Genomic DNA, 26387 nt, shown 5'->3' with positions numbered 1-26387 from the left:
CATCTTTCCAACCCTAAAGATATTTGTTACAAAGACCTATTACAAAGCTGGGCATGCTGGTGCACATCTTTAATCCCAACACTTGGGAGGCAGAGGTAGGAGGATCACCATGAGTTCCAGGCCAGCCTGAGACTACATAGTGAACTCCAGGCCAGAGCGAGAGACCTATAACATTCCATTTGTCCACTATCACAGAAGCTCTAATCAGTCAGCCTTGTAGAGTCTTTTACACCACTCAGTTCACACCCATAATCTCATCAATGTATTTGGTAAATGCATTGATCTATGAGTTGATTGTGTTTTGTGACTGTGAAAGGTGAATGTAAACTCTTCTATCATGGAGCATGTTCAATGGAAACTTCTCTATCATGGAACGTGTTCAATGGAAACTTCTCTATCATGGAACATGTTCAATGTAAACTCTATCATGGAACGTGTTCAATGGAAACTTCCCTATCATGGAACATGTCATTTAGGGCAACCTGAATCCAAGTTCTTGGGCCGTGATCATTCATATTCTTTTCAGAGTAAACTCCCTTATTCCCTTTAGAACAAGAGCCAAGCCTTGCTTCAGCAGGTACCATGTAGGCTCAGTGCGTCAGTGCTGTCTAGGAAAAGTAGTTTCCTACTGTCTGTTATAGACTCCAAGCCCTCCTCACAGGTTTCCATGGCCAAGGTTCTACAGGACACCTAAGGGCACTGTCTCTCTGTTGTCTCTGGTGGTGGCCATGGCAGAGGAGGGAGTTCCCCCCCCCCCCATTTTATTACTTATTTGAGACAGAGAGAGAAAGAGATAGAGAAAGAGTGAGAAAGGGCGCACCAGGGCCTCGAGCCACTGCAAACGAACTCCAGACGCGTGCGCCCCCTTGTGCATCTGGCTTACGTAGGACTGGAGTCCTTAGGCTTAACTGCTAAGCCACCTCTGCAGCTGCCGAGTTTTATTTTTTTTAAGTATCTGGAAGATATATCATCTTGTTTAATAAGGTGAAACTGGATGAAAGCAAGGATCACAAAGTTCTTAACACATGGCAGCAAGTAGCCCCAGCGCTTGTTGCCTGGCAGAAGGAACCTAAGGACGGCAGGATGGTGCCAACTGCTGGGGTTCTACAGGCAGGGAGCAAAGTGACAGGTGCTCTCAGATGCAAATATGTGTTACTTTACATAAAAAAGGAAGGAAGGGTGGGGCTGGGGAGATGGCTTAGGGGTTAAGGCACTTGCCTGCGAAGGCCAAGGACCCACATAAGCCAGATGCACACGGTGGTGCATGAGTCTGGAGTTCTTTTGCAGTGTCTGAAGACCCTGGCCCCCAATTCTCATCTCTGCGTTCTCCTCCTCCTCCTCTCTCTTTACAAGTAATTAGATGAAAAATATTACTTAAAAAAAGGAAGGGTGAGGAATAATAAGAAAAGGAAGGGTGGGCAAGGTAGACAGCAGTATTTCGTAAAGACCCCATCCACAGCCCACTGAGACGATTCAGACGCTGAGTTCTTGGACTCTGAGAGGATGAGCTAGCGATAAAGAGACGGTGCGTTTCGAGTGGATGCTGTAATGGTAGGAGACTGGGAAACTTGGGGATCCAACTTTTGCATCTGGAGAGAGCACGGGTCCTTAGGGTCCAGAGAGAGGGGCTTGAGGACAGCCTGGCTTCGAGGGATGCCCGACCCCGCGGGCCTGGCGCCGCGGCGCACGCGTCTCCCCGCGCAGCTCCCGCGCAGGTCTGTTTGCACCAGCACGTTCCGGGCGGTTGCCGGCCCCAGCAGTTGTCTGCGCGCACGCGCCCCCGGCGGATGGCCCATGGGACCCGGAAGACGAGCAGCCGGGGATGCAGGGCGCCAGGGCCCAGCAGTCAGGCCCAGGCGGGCACCGGGCCTGCGTGTGGACCGCTCTGCTTGTGTGGCTGAGCATGCTGCCTGTGCGCGCCCAGGACGCCAAGAACGAGCAGACGATACAACCCTCGCTGCTGCCCTCAGTGTCTACCCTGCCCTCGGGACCCACGCCCACCAGGCAATCTCTGTCGAAGGGTGAGTGGACAGGCCAACCATGGCTTCCAGAGCAGCAGGCAGGTTCCCCGTGGGCTTTTTCTCTGCTGCCACCTCTGAAGAAGTCAGTGAGGCGAGGGGCATTTACCCTGGAGATGGGCTTGGGTACATGGGATGTCCCTCCTGCTGGTGCTTCCTTGTGACCTCAGACCTCCTCATTCAGGGTCAAGGTCGCGCACTAGAACATCTTCAGGGCTGAACTGTCACACACTGTCTTCGTTGCGTTGAGGTGGGAGGGCACACCCACTCACATGCCCATGACCATGACCAATAAGGTCTTCTGCCCCTCTCGGCATCTGCTCCTGCAAACAGGGCTGGAGGAGGAGGTCTGACAAGAACTTGCTGGGACCCACCTCGCCCATGCACCTCTGTTCTATCTGGACATTTCTGACGCAGCCTCTCACTGATCTTCTCCCTCTCCCTGCCCTCCAGGAGGCTTGTATGTCCCATGAGCCAGGCCATTCTTTCCTGGACTTTGGAGATGCTCATCTGGGAAGGGAGAGGAGGGTCCCCTGTGTCCCCAAACTGCCGCTGATGCTGACATTTGGGGCACCGAGCACGTGCATCCTGAATGCAGGTGCATCCTGAGTGCAGGTGCCTCGTGGCTGTGATTGATTGTCTCCACAGCATGTGGCAAGACCACGTTCGCTGGGAAGATCTTTGGTGGTCAGAAGGCAGGCCCCGGGCGGTGGCCATGGCAGGCCAGTCTGCTGTGGAAAGGCGTGCACATCTGTGGAGGGGTTCTCATCGACAACTACTGGGTAGCCAGCGCTGCCCACTGCTTCCAAAGGTGCGCATTCCCTGTGCAGGGCCAGCGGCTGGGAGACAGGCACTAGGCGGAAAGAGGGAAGGGGAAGGGCATCGAGAAGCCTCTTCCTGGCAGGAAAGAGGGAAGGGGAAGGGCATCGAGAAGCCTCTTCCTGGCAGGAAGGAGGGAAGGGAAGGGCATCGAGAAGCCTCTTCCTGGCAGGAAGGAGGGAAGGGAAGGGCATCGAGAAGCCTCTTCCTGGCAGGAAAGAGGGAGGGGAAGGGCATCGAGAAGCCTCTTCCTGGCAGGAAAGAGGGAAGGGAAGGGCATCGAGAAGCCTCTTCCTGGCAGGAAGGAGGGAAGGGAAGGGCATCGAGAAGCCTCTTCCTGGCAGGAAGGAGGGAAGGGAAGGGCATCGAGAAGCCTCTTCCTGGCAGGAAGGAGGGAAGGGAAGGGCATCGAGAAGCCTCTTCCTGGCAGGAAAGAGGGAAGGGAAGGGCATCGAGAAGCCTCTTCCTGGCAGGAAGGAGGGAAGGGAAGGGCATCGAGAAGCCTCTTCCTGGCAGGAAGGAGGGAAGGGAAGGGCATCGAGAAGCCTCTTCCTGGCAGGAAGGAGGGAAGGGAAGGGCACCGAGAAGCCTCTTCCTGGCAGGCTTGGCTCTGCGATGGCGTGCTGCCCGCAGCCCTGCCCTTGGCCCAGTGGTGCTGCCCCTCGTCTGCCCTCATCTCCTGCCCATCTGAGTCTACCTCTCAGGATTTCCACCTCCTCTCTCACCAGGGACATGCCCTTTGCCCCTTCCCAGGGCCCACCAGGGTTGTGATACTGTCACAGACTCATGCACATTACTTTTAATGAGCTCACTGGAATTATGCCTGTTGCGATTATCAATAGGCATTGGAAAACAGACTTCAGTTCCAAAGTGGCCACCCCCAGGCCTCTCTTTCTCTTCCATGGCATTAGGAATCGAACTCCCACTCTACTCTAGAGGATGTCAATATCTGGGTCCCACTCACCCCAGGACAGTCCCTGGAGATAGCAGAAGGAAGGCCTGGACCCTCCTGTACACATGGTTGTGAGCGTGCCTTGACCTGGCCGTACACAGCACAAGCTCTAGGGTTACCTCAAAGTGACAGTCCCCAAACCCCATTCCCAGGGTGGGCCCTGTAAAGCAGCAGCCTGCCTCCACCAAACCAGAGCCTTCCCAGGACACCCAGGGCTCTCCTCCTAGAGGCTCCTCAGGGCTCAGGCCACCTGCACACTCCACATTCTGCTCCAGAGGCATCCCGCGACTGTCCCTCCTGTAGGACAGTGTGTCTAGGAACAGCCCAGTCTCTGCTGTCCCCAGAGCAAGGGAAGAAGCAAATGGTTTCTGTCCTAGCACGGTGTATCAGACAGAAGCCTGGGCGCCTCTTAGCTGTGTCCTGGCCCCATCTGTTCCCGGGGGCGGGGGTGAGGAAGATACCTTGTCCACTGTGAGACATACAGTTAGCTCACATGAGTGCAGGCTCCACACAAGGCCCATATTGAGGGGTGGGGGGCACCTTGGAACTTCTCAACCTGTCAGGGAAGCGGGATGTAAGTGAGGTGGATCTGCCATGGTCACCCACGAAGGCAGGCCGGGGAGATGGCCCATCACAGTGGGGCCTGGAGTTGGAGGGGCTTGAAGCATGAAGAATCCAGGCCTGTGAACAGGGCATACAGGGTCCACACAGGCAAGACAAGGGGGCTGGAATGTCGCACGTGTTCCAGAAACAGTGTTTCCATGCTCTTCCATTTCTTCCTGTTGAGCTCTTGTGCCCAGGTGGGGAGACACCCTTCAGAGAGATGACATGTGAGAGCTGGGGTGTGGACCATGCCAGTCAGGAAGTGGGGTCTTTGAGAAGAAAGGGCAGGCAGACGGGAGAAGAGTCTGGTCAGGGCCGGAAGTGAGCAGATGTTTTCCTCCAAACCTGCTGGGCGTGGGTCAGTGTGTTCCAAGTGTCTCTTACCAGCCATGAGGTTCACTGCCGCTTGGATTCCGGGTACGACCTCAGGTCTTAGGTGTCCATTCTGACCCCCACAAGGACCAGCTCAGTACTAGGAAAGGAGAAGGTACAGCTGAAAAGCCGGGGAGACCAGGTCTGGTTGCTTGCGGTGTAGGTGGGCAGCCAGGGGGACGGTGCTGGCTCACTCGTCCATGGTGCTGTTTCCCGCTAGGTCCCGCCGCCCATCTGACTACCGCGTTCTGCTAGGGTACAGCCAGCTGAGCAATCCCAGCAACTACAGCCGACATATGACAGTGAACAAGGTCATTGTCCAAGAAAACTATAACAGGTTCCACTACCAGAGAAATGACATCGCCCTGCTGCAACTGCACATTCCTGTGGAGTTTAACTCCCACATCCTCCCGGCCTGCATCCCGGAGAACACCACGAAGGTGCCCCTTGATAGTCCCTGCTGGATAAGTGGCTGGGGGATGCTCAGTGAGGATAGTGAGTACACAGGGCAGGCCCAGAGGGTGAGGGGTGAGAGGCAGCGGAGGCCCTTGCAGTCCTGTTGAGCCTCAGTCGTGGTTCAGCATCAATCTTAGCTTTCACATCTGAAGTTTGGGTTCTTTGACATGGAGCCATTCAACATGCAGGGCTCTGAACGCAATTGATCCCTGCAGGTGACAAGGCTCCCACCAAACACTGCTCCGTCTTCCCTGGCCAGGAAAGGACCTGGGTGTGCTTGAGGAAATGAGAGCAGGCTGCCGTCTGGCCTGAGGCCAGTTGCGGTGTGTGTGGATGAAGAGCATTTGTCTCTGTGAACCTGATTCTTCATCCCTTAATGCAAGTTAAGGCTCAGCCCATTGTGTCCGTTTCTATAGTTGGCCCCGTGTACATGTGGGCTCTGAATCCTCAGTTTCAATCAACTGTGGACCAAAAGCATTTGGGATAGGGGAGCGATACACACTTCTCTTTGTCATTATTGTGTAGATGATAGAGTATAGTGATCATTCCTTTCTGTCATGTATTGTACACCATCTAGGGATGATTCCAAGAATATGGAAGGATGTCCACAGGTTCTTTGTAAATACAATGCTATTTTCAAAAAAATATTTTATTTACTTGAGAAACACACACACACACACACACACACACACACAGAGAGAGAGAGAGAGAGAGAGAGAGAGAGGGGGGGGGGGGGAGGGAGAGAGAGATAGGCACAGGCTAGGGCCTCCTGCTGCTACAAAAACTCCAGATGTATTGCCACTTTGTGCATCTGGCTTTACATGGGTACTGTGGAAATGAACCCAGTCCATCAGGCTTTGCAAGCAAGCACCTTTAAGCCATTGCCCCAGCTCCCAAATGGCATTTTTATAAAGGACTTCAGTGCTTGGGTTTGGCATCCTAGGTTAGGACAAGCACCTATGGATAACAAGGGACAACTGCACATTTTTAGATTGAGACTACAGAATTATTGCACAAAAATTTTTGCAGAAGGCTGAATGGGTTTTTGTTTGTTTGTTTTGTTTTTCAAGGTAGGGTCTTGCTCTATCCCTGGCTGACCTGGAATTCACTATGTGGTCTTAGGCTGGCCTTGAACTCACAGTGATCCTCCTACCTCTGCCTCCTCAGTGCTGGGGTTAAAGGCGTGTGCCACCATGCCCAGCTGAATGTTTTTGATTTAGGAAAATAATGGCGAGTGAAATAAAATGAATGTAAATTTGTCATTAGTTGTAGGGTTACCATCTAGCAGGGCAGCCCCAGGAGGCATTTGCAATAGGAGTTTTGTTGAGGTCAGGGCCAGAGACTCCATTCCTGCTCCAGACCTCTTAAGTGTAATTCATACAGCCTAGTCATTAGAACAGCTGCTCACCAACATTTTTATAAGGATCTTTCTAAGAACCTCTGGCAGGGCAGGTAGGGTATTAAAGATAGGCCAGAGGATCAGAGTTGGAACACTATGGGAATTCATGGGTTGGGGCAATAGCCAGGGCAAAGAGATGCTGCCCTCCATGAGAAATAGCCTTATGGTTGTCCTCTCCCATGTCCTCCTCTGACCATGGTTGCTGGGACTCAAACCAGGCTTGGAGTCTGCTACATGCAGGCAGCCCCTGCCCACTCACGGTGGAACATGCACTGTGGACCCTGCAGCCTTTGCCTGTCCAGGAGGTACACACACTGCTGGGTCCTGAAACCCCTGCCCACTCATGAGGGATGTGTAAACACGGGCCTTGCACAGGACAGAGCACTTCTCCTGTTCACTGCCACCTTTTAGGGAACCCAGGTCAGATGAGTGAGAGGCACTGGAAACACAGTCCAAGTCTTCAGGTCTGGTTGCTCCTTGAGACTGGGCCAGTGCTCTTGTCTTGCTCCCAGGCTCCCTGGCCCCTGTGTCATATGTCTCTGCCTCATCCCAGCCATGCTGCCAGACTCTACCCGCCTAACTCGGGCTCCACAGTTAAACCAAAGATTTGTTTTTAATTTCTTTTTTCAATTTTTATTTATTTGAGAGAAAGAGGCAGATAGGAGAGAATGGGTGTGCCAGAGCCTCCAGCTGCTGCAAACGAACTCCAGATGCATGTGCTACCTTGTGCATCTGGCTAACGTGGGTCCTGGGGAATCAAATCTGGGTCTCTTGGCTTTGCAGTCAAGTGCCCTAAGCCATCTCTCCAGATCTCTCCAGTCCTAGCCAAAGTTTTTTCTTGTTTTTGTCTTTGGAGGTAGGGTCTCGCTGACCTGGAATTCCCTATATTCACTGTGAAGTCTCAGGGTGGCCTTGAACTCACGTCTATCCTCCTACTTCTGCCTACTGAGTGCTGAGATTAAAGGTGTGCGCCACCATGCCCAGCTCAGCCCTAGTCAAAGTTTTTAAAACATAAGAACCCTTTGTCTTTAAGATAAAGTCCAATCCCATAACCTGGCAAGGAGACTGTGCCGCTGGGGTCCTGCTAGGATTCTGTCTCATTTTTTTTTGTTTGTTTTGTTTTGTTAGCTTTTTTTCTTTTGATTATTTGTAGCTGGAATTTAAAAAAATTGTTCATTTTTATTTATTTATTTCAGAGCAAGAGAGAGAGAGAGAGAGAGAGAGAGAGAGAGACTCAGATAAAGAGAGAGAATGGGTGCGCCAGGGCCTCCAGCCACTGCAAACAAACTCCAGATGCATGCTCCCCCTTGTGCATCTGGCTTATGCAGGTCCTGGGGAATCAAGCCTTGAACCAGGGTTGTTAGGCTTTACAAGCAAGGGCTTAACCGCAAAGCCATCTCTCCTGTAGCTGGAATTTAACTTATGGCCTCACATATGAAAGATGAAAGATGACCACTCTATCATTGTGATTTATAGTCCCAGCCTATGCCTAAAACATTTTAGCTCTCACTTTTAGATTATGGCAGTCAAATTGACCTCCTGCCTGGTATTGTCTCCCACAGCCCTCACCCTGTTTCTTGAACACTGTTCCCCCTGGGTTTTGCATGCCTGCAGGAGGCCTTTCCTGTCCCTGTGGCCTAGAGTGGCCGTCCTCCATCAGCAGCCAGCCTGGAGGGAGGGCTGGCCTCTCCGGAGCTGGGCTGTGTCTCACATCGAACCCTTCTCCCACAGCATTCCTGCCCGCGCCCTTCCATCTCCAGGAAGCACAAGTCTCCCTCATAGAAAATCAGCGATGTCAAGAATTTTTCCAGCTTCCAGACCCCAACAGAGGCCAGCCTAGTGCTGTCAAGGAGGATATGCTGTGCGCCATGGATGTCACTAACAGAAAGTCAATGTGCCGAGTAAGTGGGACCCTATGCAGAAGGCCCACCCGGGCTGGGACACCTCTCTGCTCCAGGACTGTCAGTCTCCTCTGGACCCTCCCCCAGCCACATCTTCCTCTTCATCGCTGACCACACAGCCCGGGGTGTCAGCGCCCCTAAAGGGCATGAGCCCATCCGCTGGGCTCCACTGTTGCTTTCACCCGTGTTGCAGTACAGCCCACAAAGCAAATGTCATGGGTGGTTCTGCTTGAGGAAGTCTTAGAAACATGAGACCAGCACCCAAGGGATCCCCTTCCTGTCCCGACTCTCCCAGAGGAGCCCCACCTCATGTCTACAGCACTGATGGGCTTTCATGCTGGGACTTCACTTGAATGCACACCAGACAGGCCACACTCTGGGCTGGTCTTCCCCACGCAGTGTGTTCATGAGATTTGTCCGTCCCACCATGTGGATGCACCACAGTATGCTGAGCATTTGCATGGTTTCCCTGAGAGGTCATTGCAAATGGTGTGTTTTTTTAATATTTTTTATTTTATATTAATCATAACAGGTTATTCTCTCTTATCCCCTCATCTCTGCTCCCCTTACTCTGGAGCCCCTCCTCAGTGGCATTATGGTTTTCACTGTGGGGTCATGAAGGCTTTAGTCAGTCCCTGTGATATAGTAGGAGACCATGCCTCAGGACATTCCTCCCCACTCTGTGACTCTTACAGTCTTTCATCTCCCTCTTCTACAATGTTCCCTGAGCCATGGCAGGCCTTTGACAGTCTCATTTAGTGTTGAGTTCTCTGTAGCCTCTGGATTTCTGTTTTGATAGGTTTTGATTGATCACCATGTTTGTTACCATCAACCCAGGGCTAGCTGTCAGGCTAGCAGTGAGAGCAGTGTTCACGTCATCACTTCCCCTGCAGTTTCTCCCGGGCCGTGGCAGATGTGGTAGAGCTGGCATATCTCATGGTGGGCAGTCTGCTAACCTCTTGTCTTATTGATAGATCTTGGTTCTCCTCAGTTTTCTCTGCCATCTGTACAAGAAAGCAGATTTTCCAAACAAGAGTGAGAGCAGCTTGAGTTAAGGGGGTTTGCAAATTTGAGAGAGGTTTTTTGTTTTTTTTTTTTTTTTTTTGTTTTTTTTTTTGTTTTTTTTTTTGGTGTGCAAGCCCACTCTTTTCCAGAGAGCAGTGAGGGCTTCTCTCTAGAGTCTCTTGAGTTTCCTGGCAACAGGATTCTGACTTGGTTTCTCGTATTAGGCATGAGTTCTTTCCCACTAGGGGTCCTTCATGTCCCATCAGAGTTGGTCACCTGCAGAGGTGGGCCATATTGCACCAGTGTGCACTTCTTGACCAGCTGGTGGATTTTGTAGTCGGCAGGGTCCCCCGCTTGTTCATGCTACTGGTGACCGCTGTCCTCCAGCAGCTCCCACAGGGCTCTTCAGCACTAGGAGGGCTGGCCAGGAGGGAGCTAGTTTCCTTTTCAGTATTCCGACGTCCTCTGGCCACGGCCTGTGGTGTCTTACTCATTAGGACCTTACCTTTTAGCTCTGGCAGGTAATCAAGTGTCTTCCTTGCATTGTTTGGGGACCTCATGGATATCCCAGGCCATTGATCACTGTGGGGGGCAGCCCAATTCTGGGCCTGAGGATTTACCAGCCAGAGTCCATAATTTTAAATTAAGCTTTTACCACCTTATGTCTGGACTGCCCCCCTCACTCTTTTTTTTTTTTTAAAGTATTTTTATTTATTTATTTGAGAGAGAGAGAGAGAGAGGTAGAGGGAGGGGCGGGGAAACAGACAGACAGAGGAAAAATGGGCATGCCAGAGCCTACAGCCACTCCAAACAAACTCCATATGTATATGCCACCTCGTGCATCTGGCTTACATGGGTCTTGGGGAATCAAACCGAGGTCCTTTGGCTTTGCAGGCAAGTGCCTTAGCCGCTAAGCCATCTCTCCAGCCCTCACTTTTTTATTTTTACTCTGTCACAATGTTTAATATTTTACATCTTCCTAAATGAAATGGATGATACTTCTCTCCCTTTATGGGTGGTTATATCTTGTAGAATGCTAGCCAGAATGAGGGTTTCTATGGGGCTGATTCATGTTGTCTTAACTTTTTGGTAATTCCTTCCCCATCGTCCCTACCCACTACCCTCTAAGCCCCTCCCCTGATGTTCTTTTCCTCTCCTAAACCTGTCAGATAACTCCTCCTCTCTCATTTCTTACTTCTCTTGGCCTCATTTTAGTTTTATATTGCTTATATTCCTGTTACTTACCGCCATTTGCACTCCTTTCCAATTTACCCCTGTTAGGAACCACTGATGAGAGAGGACATGGAGTGTTTGTCTTTCTGTGCCTGCGTGACCTCACTTAGAATGCTTTTTTCCCAACCCCGTTTTTCCGCAGCTTTCATTATTTCATCTCTCCTGACTGCTGAGTAGACTTCCCCTGTGCACATGTACCACATCTTGGTTGTATGCTCTTCAGTTGATGGGCATCTGGGCTGGTTCTAGTTCCCAGCTCCTGTGTATAGAGCAGCAGCATACTCGAGCAAGTATCTCGGTATAGAGTGGAGGCTTTAGGGGTGTGCTCAGGAGTGGTCGATCTATTTTCATCTTTAACTTTATTTATTTATTTTATTTTTTGTTTTTTCGCGGTAGGGTTTCACTCTAGCTCAGGCTGACCTGGAATTCACTATGTAGTCTCAGGGTGCCTTGGACTCATGGTGATCCTCCCACCACTGCCTCCCAAGTGCTGGGATTAAAGGCATGAGCCACCACACCCAGCTCTTTAAGTATTTTTTTTTTTAATTTTTTTTTGTTCATTTTTTATTTATTTATTTGACAGCAACAGACATAGAGAGAAAGACAGATAGAGGGAGAGAGAGAGAATGGGCGCGCCAGGGCTTCCAGCCACTGCAAACGAACTCCAGACGCGTGCGCCCCTTGTGCATCTGGCTAACGTGGGACCTGGGGAACTGAGCCTCGAACTGGGGTCCTTAGGCTTCACAGGCAAGTGCTTAACCGCTGAGCCATCTCTCCAGCCCCTTTAAGTATATTTTTATGAGAGAGAGGGAGAGGGAGATGGAAAGGGAAAGGGAGAGGGAGGGAGAGAATTGGTGTACCACGGCCTCCAGCCACTGTAAGTGAACTCCAGATGTGTGCATCCCTTTATGCGTTGGCTTGAGTGGGATCTGGGGAGTTGAAAATGGCTCTTAGGCTTTGCAGGCAAGCGCCTTAACCACTATGCCATCTCTCCAGCCCCCATTTTCATCTTTTTCAAGTGCCTCCAATTCTGATTTACGTAGTGGTTGTTCCAATTTGCACTCCCACCAGCAGTGGGGTAAGGGTTCCATTTTACCCAAAGCCTTGCCAGTATTGATTTTTTTTTTTTTTTTAAGGCAGGGCCTCTCTCTAGCTCAGGCTGGAATTCACTCTTTAGTCTCAGGGTGGCCTTGAACTCACAGTGATCCTCCCACCTCTGCCTCTGCAGGGATTAAAGGTGTGCACCACCATGCCCAGCTTGCATTTGATTTTTTTTGAAATATTTTTATTTTATTTATTTGCAAGCAGAAGGTGGGGGGGAGAGGAAGAGGAAGAGAGACAGAGATAGAGAAAGAGAAAAGTGCAACAGGTTCTCTAGCCACTGCAAAAAAAGTCCAGATGCGGGCGCTTCTCTGTGCATCAGGTCCTGGGGATCAAACCAGGGTCATTAGGCTTTGCAGACAAGCACCTTAACCACTGAGCCATCTCCCCAGCCCTCATTCGAGGTTTTGACGAAGGCCATCCTAACTGGGGTGAGATGAAATCTCAGAGTTGTTTCAATTTGCATTTCACTGATGACTAAAGATGTTGATCTCTCTAAGTGTGTAGTAAGTAGCCAATTGTATTTCTTCCTCTGAGAATCCTCTGTTTAGTTCTCCACCCCATTTTCTTTCTTTTTTAAAAAATATTTTATTTATTTACTTATAGAGATTGAGAGAGAGAGAGAGTCATATATAGAGAGAATGGGTGCACCAGGGCCTCTAGCCATGGCAAATGAACTCCAGACACATGTGTCACCTTGTGTATTTGGCTTATGTAGGAAATGAGTAATCAAACCTGGGTCCTTAGGCTTTGCAAGCAAGTGTCTTAGTCTCTAAGCCATCTGTCTCTTCAGACCCTCCGCCCATTTTTGATTAGGTTGTTTGACTTTTTTATTGTTTAATTTTTTTTAATATTATTGTTTTATTCATAAGCTTCAGTCTTTATTTATTTATTTATTTATTTGAGAGTGACAGACACAGAGAGAAAGACAGATAGAGGGAGAGAGAGAGAATGGGCACGCCAGGGCTTCCAGCCTCTGCAAATGAACTCCAGACGCATGCGCCCCCTTGTGCATCTGGCTAACGTGGGTCCTGGGGAACCGAGCCTCGAACCGGGGTCCTTTGGCTTCACAGGCAAGCGCTTAACCGCTAAGCCATCTCTCCAGCCCATTGTTTAATTTTTTGAGTGTTTGGTTTTTTGTTTTTTTTTGTTTTTGTTTTTTGAGGCAAGGTCTCACTCTAGCCCAGGCTGATTTGGAATTTACTATGTAGTCTTAGGGTGGCCTTGAACTCTCAGGGATTCTCCTACCTCTGCTTCCCAAGCTCTGGGATTAAAGTTGTATGCTACCATGTCCAGCAATATTTTATTTATTTATTTGAGGCAGGCTGGGGGAGAGAATGAATTTATACACCAGAACCTCTAGCTGCTGCAAATGAACTCCAGATGCATGTATCACCTTGTGCTTGTGGCTTATGTGGGTACTGGGGAATTGATTCCTTAGACTTTGTAGGCAAGCCTCCAATCCTTGAGTTCTTTATAGATTCTAGGTATTAGGCCTTTGTGGGAGGTACACTGGTGAAGATTTTCTCCTATTCTGTGGGATGTTTATTGACTCTGTTAATGGCTTGTCTGTAAAGTGGCTTTTTAGTTTCATGAGGTCCCAGTGGTTGAGTACTGGTCTAATTTCCTGTGTCACTGGGGTCTTATTCAGGAAGTCTTTCCCTATGCCTATATTGGGGAGTGTTCTCCTTGCTTTTTCTTCTAGTTGAGTTAGAGTTTCGGGCCATATAGTGAGGTCTTTTTCCACTTAGAGTTGACTTTTGTGCAGAGTGAGAGAAATGGGTCTAATTTTATTTGTGTACACGTGGTTGTCCAAGTTCTCCAGCACCATTTGTTGAAGACTCTGTCTTTTCTCCATTGTGCATCTTTGGCTTTTTTGTCGAAGGTCAGACAGCTGTAGTTGCTTGGATTTAGAGATGGGTCTTCTATTCTAGTCCACTGATCTGTGTGTCTGTTTTTGTGTCAGTACCGTGCTGCTTTAGTTACTATAATATGTGGTAGTATATCTTGAAATCAGGTATGGTGATACTTCTGGACCTGTTTCTGTTGTTGAGAATATTTTTGGCTATCTGAGGCCTGTTCTTCTATATGAATTTTTTTTTTTTTTTTTGAGGTAGGGTTTCACTCTAGGTCAGGATGACCTGGAATTTACTATATAGTCTCAGGGTGGCCTTGAACTCAAGGCAATCCTCCTACCTCTGTCTCCTGAGTGCTGTGATTAAAGCCGTGTGCCACCACGCCCGGCCCCTTCTTTATGAATTTTGAGAAATGGTGTTTCAGTGCACAGAGCTTCATGTTTCGGTTGGGGTCACACTGGCAGTGGAATTGCCCTGCCAGGATGAGATAAGCACGTCCAGCTCTTGTGTCTAACTCCAAGCAGCTCTCTGATATGGTTGTGTTCATGTTTATTCTACCTGTGGGGAGATTTCAGGACGCCCACAGGCTTTGGACTGTCCCCGTTACGTAACGCCTGTGTGCACACTGCCTGCAGTCTCAGACTTCCTTCCCAGCGGGGCTCACCCAAGGGCCCTGCACGTGCTGCCCAGTTGCCTTCCTGACTCTCACCCTCAAGCAGCCTCCTTCCGGCCTCTGGGCTTGCCCTCAGCAGAGGTAGCAGCTGGCTCCTGCCCTTGTTCTTGTCGCTTCTCATCCTGATGCCACAGTCCACCACTTACTTATTTGCCTTAAATTTTTTTTTTTTTGGTTATTGTTTGATTTGTGTGCGTGTGATGTATGTATTTGTGCATATGTGTGTACATGTGCATGCAGATGCCTGTGGAGATGTTTGCAACCTATGTGCTGGCGGCCACAGGTTAGATTCAGGTGTCTCCCTTGGTCACTTTCCATCTGATTTTGTGAGATTGGATCTCTTGCCTGACCCAGAGCTCATTGATTCAGCAAGACTGGTTGGTGAGCTTCAGGGATCTGCCACCAAGGGCTGGGGTTACAGACAAGGGCTGGCACACCTAGATTTTTTTGAGGATTCTGAGGATCTAAACTCAGGTCTCATGTTTGTGCAGTAGTCACTTTACCAACTGAGTTATCTCCCAAGATGCCTCCTCCTTCGTGACATAATTTCACTGTGCAGCACAGGCCGGTCTTGAACGTGTGATCCTCCTGTCTTTGTCCCTGGAGTACTGAGATCACAGGCATGCTGCATCCAACATGCCTAACGTTTTGAATGGAAAAGAAGGGCCAGGCATGGCATGTCCTGTGTGCTGACGAATTCCAGCTGACCCCTGCCAACTGTAACCTGTTATGATACTCCTGGAGCTGTGGCATGACCTTTCCACCGGATCCCCAGAACACATGTTCACAACCTGCACCAGCACACCTCGCCTCTCTGCCAAGCTCCCCGTGTCTGTGGCATGGCTGGCATGGTCAGGCCTCAGGGCCCCCTCCCTCCAGTCTTGGCTCAGAGAAGCCCTCTGATGGCGCAGACAGTGCAGCCCTTCCAGGGCTCCTCTGTCAGCCGTGCACCCCATGAACATGCGTGTATGCAGGTGTGTGCCCACACGGATGTGCCACCTCCTCTCCGGAGCATGCTGTGGACAGCGGCTGCTCAACTGTGTCACTCAACACATGGTTGGAGGCGTGGGGGGCATGTTCCCTTGAGACCCACTTAAACATTATTTGCAAGGAGAAATTGAGAGAGAGAGAATGAATATCTATGAGTGAGTGCATCAGGGCCTCTTGTCCCTGTGAACTGACTCCAGATGCATGCACTGCTTTGCATTTGGCCTTGTGTGGGCACTGGGGAATTGAACCCGGGCCATCAGGCTTTTCAAGCAAGTGCCTTCAACCACTGAGCCATCTCACCTAAGACCCAGGTGCGATGCTGGGCTGAGCCAAACATTCACCAAAGCCCACAGACAACGTATACGGGTGGTAGCCCAGCAAGCCAAGCTGTGGAGCCTCAGAGGCATCTTGACCTCAGGTGGCGGGCATGGGGCAGATGTTTGACTCCTAGAAGTCTCTCCCCCTGTCAGTCTGGACTGTGCTCACAGCTAGGTGGGGCCTGGGGTCCTCTTGGCATCTTCGTGGAGTGGGTGTTTTGGTCCCTGACCTAAGGATATTGAGCCTTGGGCCTCCCATGCATAGACTGTGTAATTGCCCGTGAGGTGCCGATTAACACCAGTCAGACAACAGAGACTCTGGCACCCATCTCCATCCTGGGCAGTGCGTCCTCTTCTGCCTTGGACCCACTCCCCATGTTCTCTCTCTCTCCTCAGGGAGATTCTGGGGGTCCCCTCGTCTGCAGAGTGAATGACACTTGGTACGTGGAGGGGTTGGCCAGCTGGCACTCGGCATGTCTGTACCCGGTCACCGTGCCCAGCATCTACACCAAGGTCTCATTCTTCTCCAAGTGGATCAAGGATCACCAGCAAGCCACGCCTGATCCTGACCCTTCCATGGCGCCTCAAGAGGAAAAGCCCCCTGCTCTGACAGGCTGGAGAAGTGCGGCCACTGTCCTCACACCCACCCTGCTCACAGCCCTGCTGTCTTCTCAGACCCTCCTCCTGCAGCTGACTTGGTACAGGAGTCTGCCATGGGCCCACAGCAGCCTGCCTTCCAGCCCATCTCACCACGCTCCTCACTGAGCACAGGCCTGCCACACTTACACCGGTGGGACTTAGTGTCCGTGTGACGTCACTTCGGCTCCAGGCCTGGCAAAATAAAAACAACTGGAGACGCTGGTGACTCCTTTCTCCGACCCGTCAGCGCCGCTCCTCATGCGGTCCCCAGTTCACCCCTGCAGTGTCAGAAGGTCTCCCTCCTTCCTGCCCAGGGACAGTGGAGGAGTTAATTGGGAAGTCAGGCTGCCCAGCTAGGAGCCGAGTCTCTGCTGTTGGGCAGGTGGATTCCATTCTGCAGATAGGGCCCCATTCCTGCACCCATGGGTGTGTGCTCTTTCAGAATGAGACCCAGTGCTGGGGCCATTGCCTCACCACATGGAGGGAGAAGCCAGGGCCCCTGGTGCAAGCCCGCAGGTGGCCTGAAGGAGCATCTCTTGGGCCCACAGGTCACTGAAGCTCTTCTGGAGAAGTTGAAAATAGACTGTGAAGGGCCCTGCGCTCTGAGGGCTTCCCATGCTCCCTAGAGCTCTTCTCCAGGGCTCTGCTTCCTGATGCTGCCCCCCACCCTAAGGCCCACCATCCTGGTCAGCAGCAGCCTGCCTCCCAATCCCTGTGGGCAGAAGCTTGGCAGAGCCAAGAACTGCTGGCTCAGTGCCCAGCTGACCCTGCAAACTGTGTGTCACCGCAGCCTAACTAGTCACTGGGAAGGGCTCTGACCACAGCCCCACCCTCCAACAGGAACTGTGGGTAAGGGAGCATCTGGGGTCCCTGCAGGCCCAGGGGGATATAAGAAAAATTCAGATGCCTTGAGCAAATTATTCTCACACACACACAAAAATCACAAATGTCAGCCGGGCATGGTGGCGGACGCCTTTAATCCCAGCTCTTAGGAGGCAGAGGTAGGAGGATCATCGTGAGTTTGAGGCCATTCTGAAACTACATAGCGAATTCCAGGTCAGCCTAGGCCAGAGTGAGACCCTACCATGAACCCCCCCCAAAAAAAATTGTTCTTGCACCCATTTGCACCCAAATCTCCAGACCAGCAGGTGAGAAGACACCAACTCCTGGGTGCATAATCAGAGCACTGTGCCTGGTTCACAGCCCTCCGCTGCCAGTGTGAAGACTCTTTTCCAGGTGCCTCCCCTTGCTTCCTCCCTCATCCCTTCAGTTTTGTTTCCTCTGCCTAGTCTATGGCTGTGTATGGGTATCTGCTCCTATGACATCAAGGTTCCATCCCTGTGACAAAATGCTTGAGGACTTCATTGCTGAAGGAACTAAGGTTGATTTTGGCTCATGCTTTCAAAAGGTTCAGTCTGTGGTCTGTTGGCCCTGTGGCCCTCAAGTGGGGTGGCACAGGATACCATGGCACTAGCAAGTGGCAGATGAGGTATGTTCACCTCGTGGTGGCCAGGAAGCAACAAAAAGGAAGAGGAAGGGTTTGAGAGCCTGATGTTCCCTTTAAGGACAGTCCCTCAATGACAGAACTTTCTCCCACTAGGCCCTGCCTTCTAAAAGTTCCACCACCTCTCAGAGCCACAGGCTTGTCACCAAACCTTTCACCCTGAGAATTTCAGGTCAGCCTGAGCTACAGTGAGACCCTACCTTGAAAAACTAAACTAAAAAATAAAAAATACTGTGCATCTGGCTTTATGTGGGTACTGGACTAGATAATCAAACTCAAGTCCTTTGGCTTTTCAGGCAAGTGCCTTAACTGCTAAGCCATCTCTCCAGTGCTTTTGTGCATGTGGGAAAAAGATTTATTTTGGCTTACAGGCTCAAGGGGAAGCTCCATGATGGCAGGGGAAATGATGGCATGAGCAGAGGGTGGCCATCACTCCCTGGCCAACATACGTGGACAATAGCAACATGAGAGTGGGCCAAACACTGGCGTGGGCAAACTTGCTATAATACCCGTAAGTCCATCCCCAACAAGTTTATAGGGGACACCTGAATCACACCACTGTATTCTGTCTCTGGTCCCCACAAACTGATAACCATACATGATATAAAATGGAGTACATTCATCCAACTTAAAAAGTCCCTATAATTTTTATCAATTCCAATGATGTTCACACATTTACATAGTCCAAGATCTTCTAACCGAGCCATAATACCAAACAAACAAACTCCAAAAAACCCATAATGGCACAGAATAAACATCTGTAAAATAAGGCATTGGACATAGCAAAGAAATACTCAAGTAATACATGATTCAAACGGGCAAACACCAAACTGTAGCTCCAAGCCCAGTAACTCTAGCCAGTCTCCAGTTCTTTTTTACTATACAAATTTTTATTTATTTATTCATTTCATTTTTAAAAATATATTTATTTATTTGCAAGCAGAGGGAGACCGAAGACAGAGAATGGGCACACCAGGGCCTCTAGCCACTGCAAATGAACTCCAAATGTATGATCCACACTGTGCATCTGACTTTATGTGGGTCCTGGGGAATTGAACTCTGGACGTTTGTTAGACTTTGCAAGCCAGCACCTAAACCTCTGTGCCATCTCTCCAGCCTTTTTTGTTTCTTTGAAGTTTTCAAAGTAGGGTCTCCCTTTATCCCAGTCCCAGGTTGGTCTCAAACTCACAGCAATCCTCCTACCTCTGTCTCCTGAGTGCTAGAATTAAAGGCATGCACCACTATGCCCAGCTTATTCTTATCTTAAAAAAAATTTAAATTTATTTCTAAGTAGAGATAGAAGAGATACAGAGAAAATGAGTGTTGCAGGGCCTCCAGCCACTGCAAAGAAACTCCAGATGCGTGTGTCACTTTGTGCATCTGGCTACAGGTGGGTACTGGTGGACTGAGCCTGGGCTTTGCAGGCAAGTGCCTTAACCACTGAGCCATCTCTCCATCCCTGTTCTTATCTTCTTGAAAGAAAGAATTCAACCCAAAGACACAGGTAATGTAAGCAGCAGTTTATTGAGCAAAGTGATTGTACTCCCCCCGCTGAGATGGGAGCTAGCTGACCAAAGAAGTATCAGGTTCTAAAATGTACACTTTAAAGATTTCAGGTATATGCCAAAGTAAGGGAAGGAGTGAGTGCTTTGCAATGCTGCCTTCCCGATACAAAGTGATCATGGTATTCATGACCTCTCAGTGGCTGACACTACTTACACAAATCCTGCACAATATAAAGGGAAAATGGATGATATCAAAATAGAAGAGAGAATAGGGCTGGAGAGATGGCTTAGTGGTTAAGCGCTTGCCTGTGAAGCCTAAGGACCCCAGTTTGAGGCTTGATTCCCCAGGACCCACGTTGGCCAGATGCACAAAGGGGTGCACGCATCTGGGGTTCGTTTGCAGTGGCTAGAGGCCCCGGCATGCCCATTCTGCCTCTTTCTTTGTCACTCTCAAATAAATAAATAAAAATAAATAAAAATTAAAAAAATAGAAGAGAGTAGTTAGAAGGGAATCAATGGAGGTCGTGTAGTGAGGGCAGAAAGGGGGTGGGGGAGGGGATTACAGTTATGGTATATTGTCTGTGTCATCAATCACAAGTGTTTTTTTTTTTTTGAAAGAGGGTATTTTGACAATCAGAAGACATAGCTACCAGGATAAGCCATAGTTTCCTTGGTTACCACCATCTGATTCCTTATCCATCTGGCCTTACTGTCACCCAAGCCCGTGAATGTCACTGACATCACCCAGGAAACCAGAAAAAAGGAGGCAAGCTTCCTCCTTGCTCCTGCTTCTGCCCACCCTTCCTTTGGCTCTTACATTCTTTCCACCTCCTCTTCTGCAATGGACCCTGAGCCTTGGAAGGTGTGATAGAGATGTCTCAGTGCTGTCACTTCTTCTGTCACTTCTCAGCATCATGGTGATTTCTGAGTCATCCCAAGGTCAACGACATCCAAAAACAGAAGCTTCTCTAACCAAAGGTGAGGGTAGCATTAATACATGGGTATGAACATTAAGAGAAGTGCTTACTGGGCAGTTTTCAATCATTCTTTATATAAGCTTGGTTTCTGACCTGGGTTTAGATTTGGCAGAGCTGGGGGTAGGGGTCCACGTTGCTGGATGACTGTGATGTGGCAGGGGCCTATCTTCTGAGGTCACTCAAGTGTGCCCAGTGCCCCCTCAGACCCATCAGAGAGGAATACAGGGTGGAACAGGATTGGCTTCGAGTGTTCAAACACTGCTTTGGATTCCTTATAATGAGGCTTGGGAAGCAGGATGATGGCTGAAAATGCTTATTACACGACACGGGGATTTATCTGAAGTTTTAGTTCATGACAGAACAAGCAACTCCATTAATCTACAACATGGAAAATGAGAGCAGATGCCCAAGTCCTGGGTTTCCAGCTGGCATGCCACGGTGCCTTCTGGAGTCAAGGGCGGAGGAGGCTCTGTCAGTTGACTGTGACCTGCAGGAAGGCGCAGGGCAGCAGGAAGAGAAAACGCAGGGCTCCCTGCCTGCTCAGTCCACTGGAACCGGCGGGGAGAAAGGCTCTGGGGTCTGCAAGAGAACATGGGGATGTGTGAGATCCACTGTGAGAGGTTAGGCTCTAACGAGTAGAGCCATGTCTGTTCCCATCCTAAGACCCTCCCTGTCTTGGTCTGAGCAGAGCTCCTCTCTGCCAGGGACCTCCCAAGGCTGTGCTCACAGCTGCTGACAGGAAAGGCGCCGCTTTCTCTCAGCCTCTGTCTTCATCCTTTACAGGACTCGGTGGTAGAGTACTTGCCTAGCGTGTGCAAGGTCCTGGCTTTGAAACCAGCATTGATTGAACGAACAAACATCCAGTAACAAAAAAGTTCTGTTCTCTACACCGAGGGATACCTGGAGTTTTGTGGAACAGAAAGAGCCGAAGGGGAATAGCTGTGTTGTTTTCAGAGCCTTTCTAGTTCAGCTACGCAGAGCAAGGTGGCCTACCCGAGTATTCTATGTCACCTGACCATAGCAAATGATTTGAACTGGAACAATAAAAAAAAAAAAAAACAGAAAACAAAAAAACAAAAGGCAGAAGTGGTGGCACACGCCTTTAATCCCAGCACTCGGGAGGCAAAGGCAAGAGGATCGCCATGAGTTCGAGGCCACCCTGAGACTATAGAGTAAATTCCAGGTCAGTCTGAGCTAGAGTGAAACCCTACCCTGGAAAAATAAATAAATAAATACATAATAAAAAATTAAAAAAAAAAACAGATTGCAGCCATCTGTTTCACAGACAGCCTGTCGTTCCCCACATTAGTCCTGACACTATTGCTCTGACTTGGGACAGCGTATTAACCAGGCGGCAGTGGCCATCCCTGAAGCTCCGTGCATCGCAGCGTTTCAGGAGCATGAGTCCGGCCCTCGCATTGACGTACGACGCTATCCTCATGCGTGGTGACAAGGTAGTTTGAGAATGTTCCCTACCCAGTGGAAACAGGCGTGAGCACGAACAAAATCTCCATTTATTCTTCCTTTTCACTAACCTACAAGGCTGATGCATGTGACCCCATTGGGGTCAAACGCCTTGACTATTTTAGTCAACCCTGAAACTGCTCTTAAAGCTGGTTCCTCGAATTGGAACCTTGTGCACCTCTGGGTGACTTCACAGGCTGTTCCAGACCATGCCTGGTTCTTACAGCCGGGTGTGGTGGTGCACGCCTTTCATCCCAGCCCTGGAGCAGAGGCAGGACGGTCAGTGCGAGAAGAAGAGGGACAGCGGGCAGAGGGCTGTCCCTGCCCAGACTCGGTCCTCCCGTGTCCTTAGTAAGGCTGTCTGGGACAAGGGGATAGAAGAGGGTTGGAGGAGCTGTGTCAGTAACCGTCCTGTCCCCTGTCCCCTGGAGAGGTGTCCAGGGCTGCCTGCAGTGAGAGGGGGCAGGACGGTGGCTGAGGGCTTCTCCCGGGCAGTGCTCCCTGGACGCCTGACCCACCGGCGCAGGCCGGTTCCTGCGGACGAGGGGAGGCCTTGAGAACAGGGGGCCTGACCCTGAAGGGGCCCGTCCTGCCCCAGGGCCACCTGGTCCAGGGTAGGCGGCGCGGGCCGGGCTGGGCATCTCCGCGCGCAGACTCGGCTAACGTGCCTCCCGAGCAACTCCGTCGTCGGCCCCCGCAACTGCAGTGGCCCGGCTGGGACGGTACGCGGAGCTCCTAAGCCCAGAGATGCGGGCAGCAGGACCTCGGCAGACAGTTATTCTAGAGCATGCGCGACGCGCTTCGGGAGCGACACCGGCCCTGCCCTGCCCTGCCCGGCTCAGGGGCGGCGGCGCGCTTACCGCAGCGGCCCGGCGTCTGGCGCGGGAGGCAGCGCAGCGCCGCGAACGCGCAGCGGCACAGGCGGCAGCCGCGCCACGTCCAGGCTCCGTGTCCCACGGCGCCGCAGTCCCTGCGGGGAGACGGCGTGAGCGCGCGTGCCCGCGGGGTCCCGCCCCCCCGCGCGCCCCCGACCCTTCCCCGTGCGCGCCCCCGCCGCTCCCGCCGCGCGCCCCCGCGCCCGCGCCCGCGCACCTGCGCCTCCGGTCGTGCTCGCAGCGGCGGCCCGTGAAGTGCGCGGGGCACACGCAGAAGCTGCCCAGCACGCACGTGCCCCCGTTCCGGCAGCAGCGCGCTGCGAGGCCCGCACCTGCGGGTCACCGGCCTCAGCTCCGCTCCGCCCCGACCACGCGGCGCCGCGGCGGGTCGGAACCCAGCGCCCGGGACGGGCGGGGCGGGGCGGGCAGCCTCCCTCCTCCAGGCCGTTCATGGGCTCACGTCTCGGGGCCCCGCTGGACGGTGATGACCCCCCAGGCCTCCCAGGCGGGACCACCCGCGGCTGTGTGCCGCCGACCCCCGGGGACTCCTGGGGCGCGGCTGGGTCGTCTCACTCCAGGCGCTGGCATCTCTGCATCGGGTCACCGGACGGACAAGCAGGTCCTGCCCTCCGCCTGAGACGGTCTGGGAGCGCAAGTCCGCCCCGCCGGCGGCCCAGGGCAGATGCACAGGGGCTTGTTAATGAGATCGTTTCGGACCCAGCGCCTCACTGGAGGTTTTCAGACTCTTTAACCTCGTCACGTGGCGCGTGGCTTGGCCACGCTCTCCGAGTTTTCGTTTGGGCCCCCGTTTCCCCCGCTTTGCTTTTCCTGACCTTGCCCCCCGGGCCTGGTGACCTGGGCCCGCGAACCGGGCTGCGCTGCGGGGACTTACCCTCTCCCGAGGCGTAGGGCCACCTCCAGCCTTCCCCGCGCCCGCTGTCCCGGCTCAAGTCGCTCAGAGTCCTGCTCAGTGCTGTCGCCTGCAGCTTTGGAGCTGCCATTTCGCTGCCTTCTCTGTCACCTGGGTGCTTCTGTCTCTGACAGCCTGTGAAGGACGCCAGGACCCCAAAGAACGTGAGACTGAGAAGACCAAGGCGCGGGTGTCTTATCCCGCGGAATCTGAGCCTGAATCAAACGCTTCTTACCGCTTCCCAAACGAACGATCTGCAATGTCAGAGCGATCACACGCAGAAGCCTAGAGTAGTTAAACAGAATCAGTCATTTCACTATGGAAATATAAAAATTACTAGCAGGGCATCCGTCGTACATTCAAAATACCGCCCAATCGTGATATAATGATTTATAAATTATTTAGCAACTAAGATGCAATCATTTTGGGACTTGTACACTTTCCCCAATGCTGTTACAGCTTAGGTAAGTTTGGAAGTGGACAGTGTACATTTGGTCAATAAGCAGGAAGGGTGGCCCAGACATTGCAATTTTCCCTGAGAATTTTAAAGCCCCATCCTGGATGTAAGGTCTGCATGACTTTTGTCGTTACCTCACGTGCTGCCTCCAGGTCATTTTGCCACTGACACCTAGTGTTGGTGTGAGCTCTCGCGCTCTCTCACTCTCTCTCTCATTGGAACACGAAGTTCAGTGTCCACAGAGCTGTGTGGGTTGCCTCACTCCAGGTGCTGGCATCTGGTCACAGGAAGGACAAGCAGGGAGGCACCTGCAGGTCCTGCCCTCCGCCTGGGTCAGAACACAGTGAGGGAGGTCCTTGAGTCCCCCTGAGATGGCTCTTGGCCAGGCCTTCTGGGCCATCTAGGAGCTTGAAGGGCTGTCCTCCAGTGGGTCCTGCTGGAAAGGGGGTGGGGACAGGGGACAGCCTGACTGCCTCACAGCTCTATTTTCAGAGCTAACAACATCAGGGTGGCCAATCCCTGATGTCAAACATTGCTGACCAAGATAAGAGCCCTCCTTACCCCCACTGAAAAACAAACAAACTTCAAAGATTCAAAGCCCATTGTGAACTTTTTGTTTTGTTTTGTTTTTCTGAGGTAGGGTCTTCCCTGTAGCCCAGGCTGACCGGGAATTCACTATGTAATCTCAGGGTGGCCTGGAACTCATAGTGATCCTCCTACCACTGCCTTCTGAGTGCTGAGATTAAAGGGCCACCAAGCCTGGCCCAATGTGAACTTTTAAAAATCCTTTCTTGGCAAGTGGAGGATTTCTGTGTGCATTGCTTGTGCTGGGAGGTACTGAGGGGCCCAGCTAGAGAGGGAGCCTCACTGATCCCCAAGCCCCCAGGGTCTAACCTCCTTCATGCTGAGCCTGAAGGCAGAGGGGCCATTGCAGGCCTGCACCATGAGGGACAATATTCTGCCATATGGAGCCCCTACCCCGTTTTACTGCTCCAACCCTGCGGCGCAGAGGCCGTTCTTACCGTGTACAAGGTGAGGAAAGTGAGGCTTGAGTGGCTGAGCCCTTGGCTAAGCTGTCTCTCCAGTTCATTGCATTAAATTTTCGGAGTTTACCCTTCCAAGCATGCACAGAAGCTGACAGAATAATCCAGTAGATTCAAATTCACCAGTTATTTGTCATCTTTGCAGTTTGACTTCCTCTTCACCTATTTTCAAAGGGCCGGTTGCAGGCATGTGATATCACAGGTGTCTAATAAGTGTGTTTATTGCACTTTGCTTGCTGATTGTAGTAGCAGGGGCTGATCCGGGGCCTTGCGCATGCTAGGACGGCGCTCTGCCCCTGAGCCACACCCCAGCCCCTCAAGCGAGGTTTTCAAAAGCCGTGCTTTATTAATGGAATCTGTAGGGAAAGGAAAGGAAGGAAATGCCTTGTGTGTGAGGCAGGGTTGAGAGACAAGGAACAGACAGGAGATGTCCCCTCTCTGGCTGATGGCCTAAGAGCTAATCAGCTCTGAGGAGCATCAGAGGTGAGGGCCTGGGGTGAGAGATGCTGATAATGGGTGTCACCCTACTGTCACTGGCTCCAGCAGGCCTTTGTGGCCCAAGCTGGGCCATTACTCCCTGTGAAGGTTTCTGCATTCACCTCTATTTCCAGTCTTGCTGGTGAGGAGGCCAACAGGCAGGGGTTGCCTGGCCGTGGCTGCCGTGGGGGCGGGGAGCAGCCCCTGTCTTATTATCAGCTGTAAAGAGATAAGACTGGAGCCACCAAGCCAGATGGAGAACACAGGAGGAGGAGAGCTTTGGACAAGCCAGTGAGAGTCTTTGGGAGATACCCTGTCTGCTCTTGCTTTAGACAAGAATGCTCTGTCTCCAACCTTTGGAAATATATTTCTGCTGAGAAAATAAATATGGCTTCTTAAGACACCTCATCTGTAATATCTTGTTGTGGCAGTAAGAAAGGAAAACAGAAGAGGTTTTAGATTTTCCATTAAAAAAATTGTTTTTGTTGCTAGGGTTTAAGCTCGGGGCCTGGCAAAAGCCAACCCCGTGCCACACGCCTGGCAACACAGCATCGGTGCCTCCCGCCACTGTGACATAGTATGTAGCTTAGCAATTTTTGGCAACTCTAGATTTATTTCTCTCCATAGATTTCTTTCAAGTTCAGAAAGCAATTTTACCTGGGGTCCTTCTATACATTTCATTAATAATTAGAACCTTGACAGGCACAGTGGTGCACGCTTTTAATCCCAGCATTTAGGAGGCTGAGGTAGGAGGACTGCTTTGAGTTCAAAGCCAGCATGTGACTACATAGTGAATTCCAGGTCAGCCTCGGCTAGATTGAGACCCTACCACAAAAAACAA

General features: G+C 51.3%; 1 protein-coding gene across 1 annotated transcript; it reads left to right on the top strand.

The window, feature by feature from the left end:
* Positions 1-1808: 1808 nt before the first annotated feature.
* On the top strand, positions 1809-17466 carry LOC101599608 (serine protease 40-like). The gene is made up of 5 exons (XM_004668147.2): positions 1809-2021; positions 2667-2829; positions 4985-5259; positions 8351-8520; positions 16092-17466. Exons 1-5 carry the CDS (start codon positions 1823-1825, stop codon positions 16458-16460), a joined length of 1176 nt encoding a protein of 391 aa, XP_004668204.2. The 5' UTR covers positions 1809-1822; the 3' UTR covers positions 16461-17466.
* The last annotated feature ends 8921 nt before the right edge of the window (positions 17467-26387 follow it).

Source organism: Jaculus jaculus, chromosome 5, assembly GCF_020740685.1.
Source record: "Jaculus jaculus isolate mJacJac1 chromosome 5, mJacJac1.mat.Y.cur, whole genome shotgun sequence".
Lineage (NCBI taxonomy): Eukaryota > Metazoa > Chordata > Mammalia > Rodentia > Dipodidae > Jaculus > Jaculus jaculus.
The sequence above is the reverse complement of the archived record's forward strand: the minus strand, read 5'-3'. Positions and strand labels throughout refer to the sequence as shown.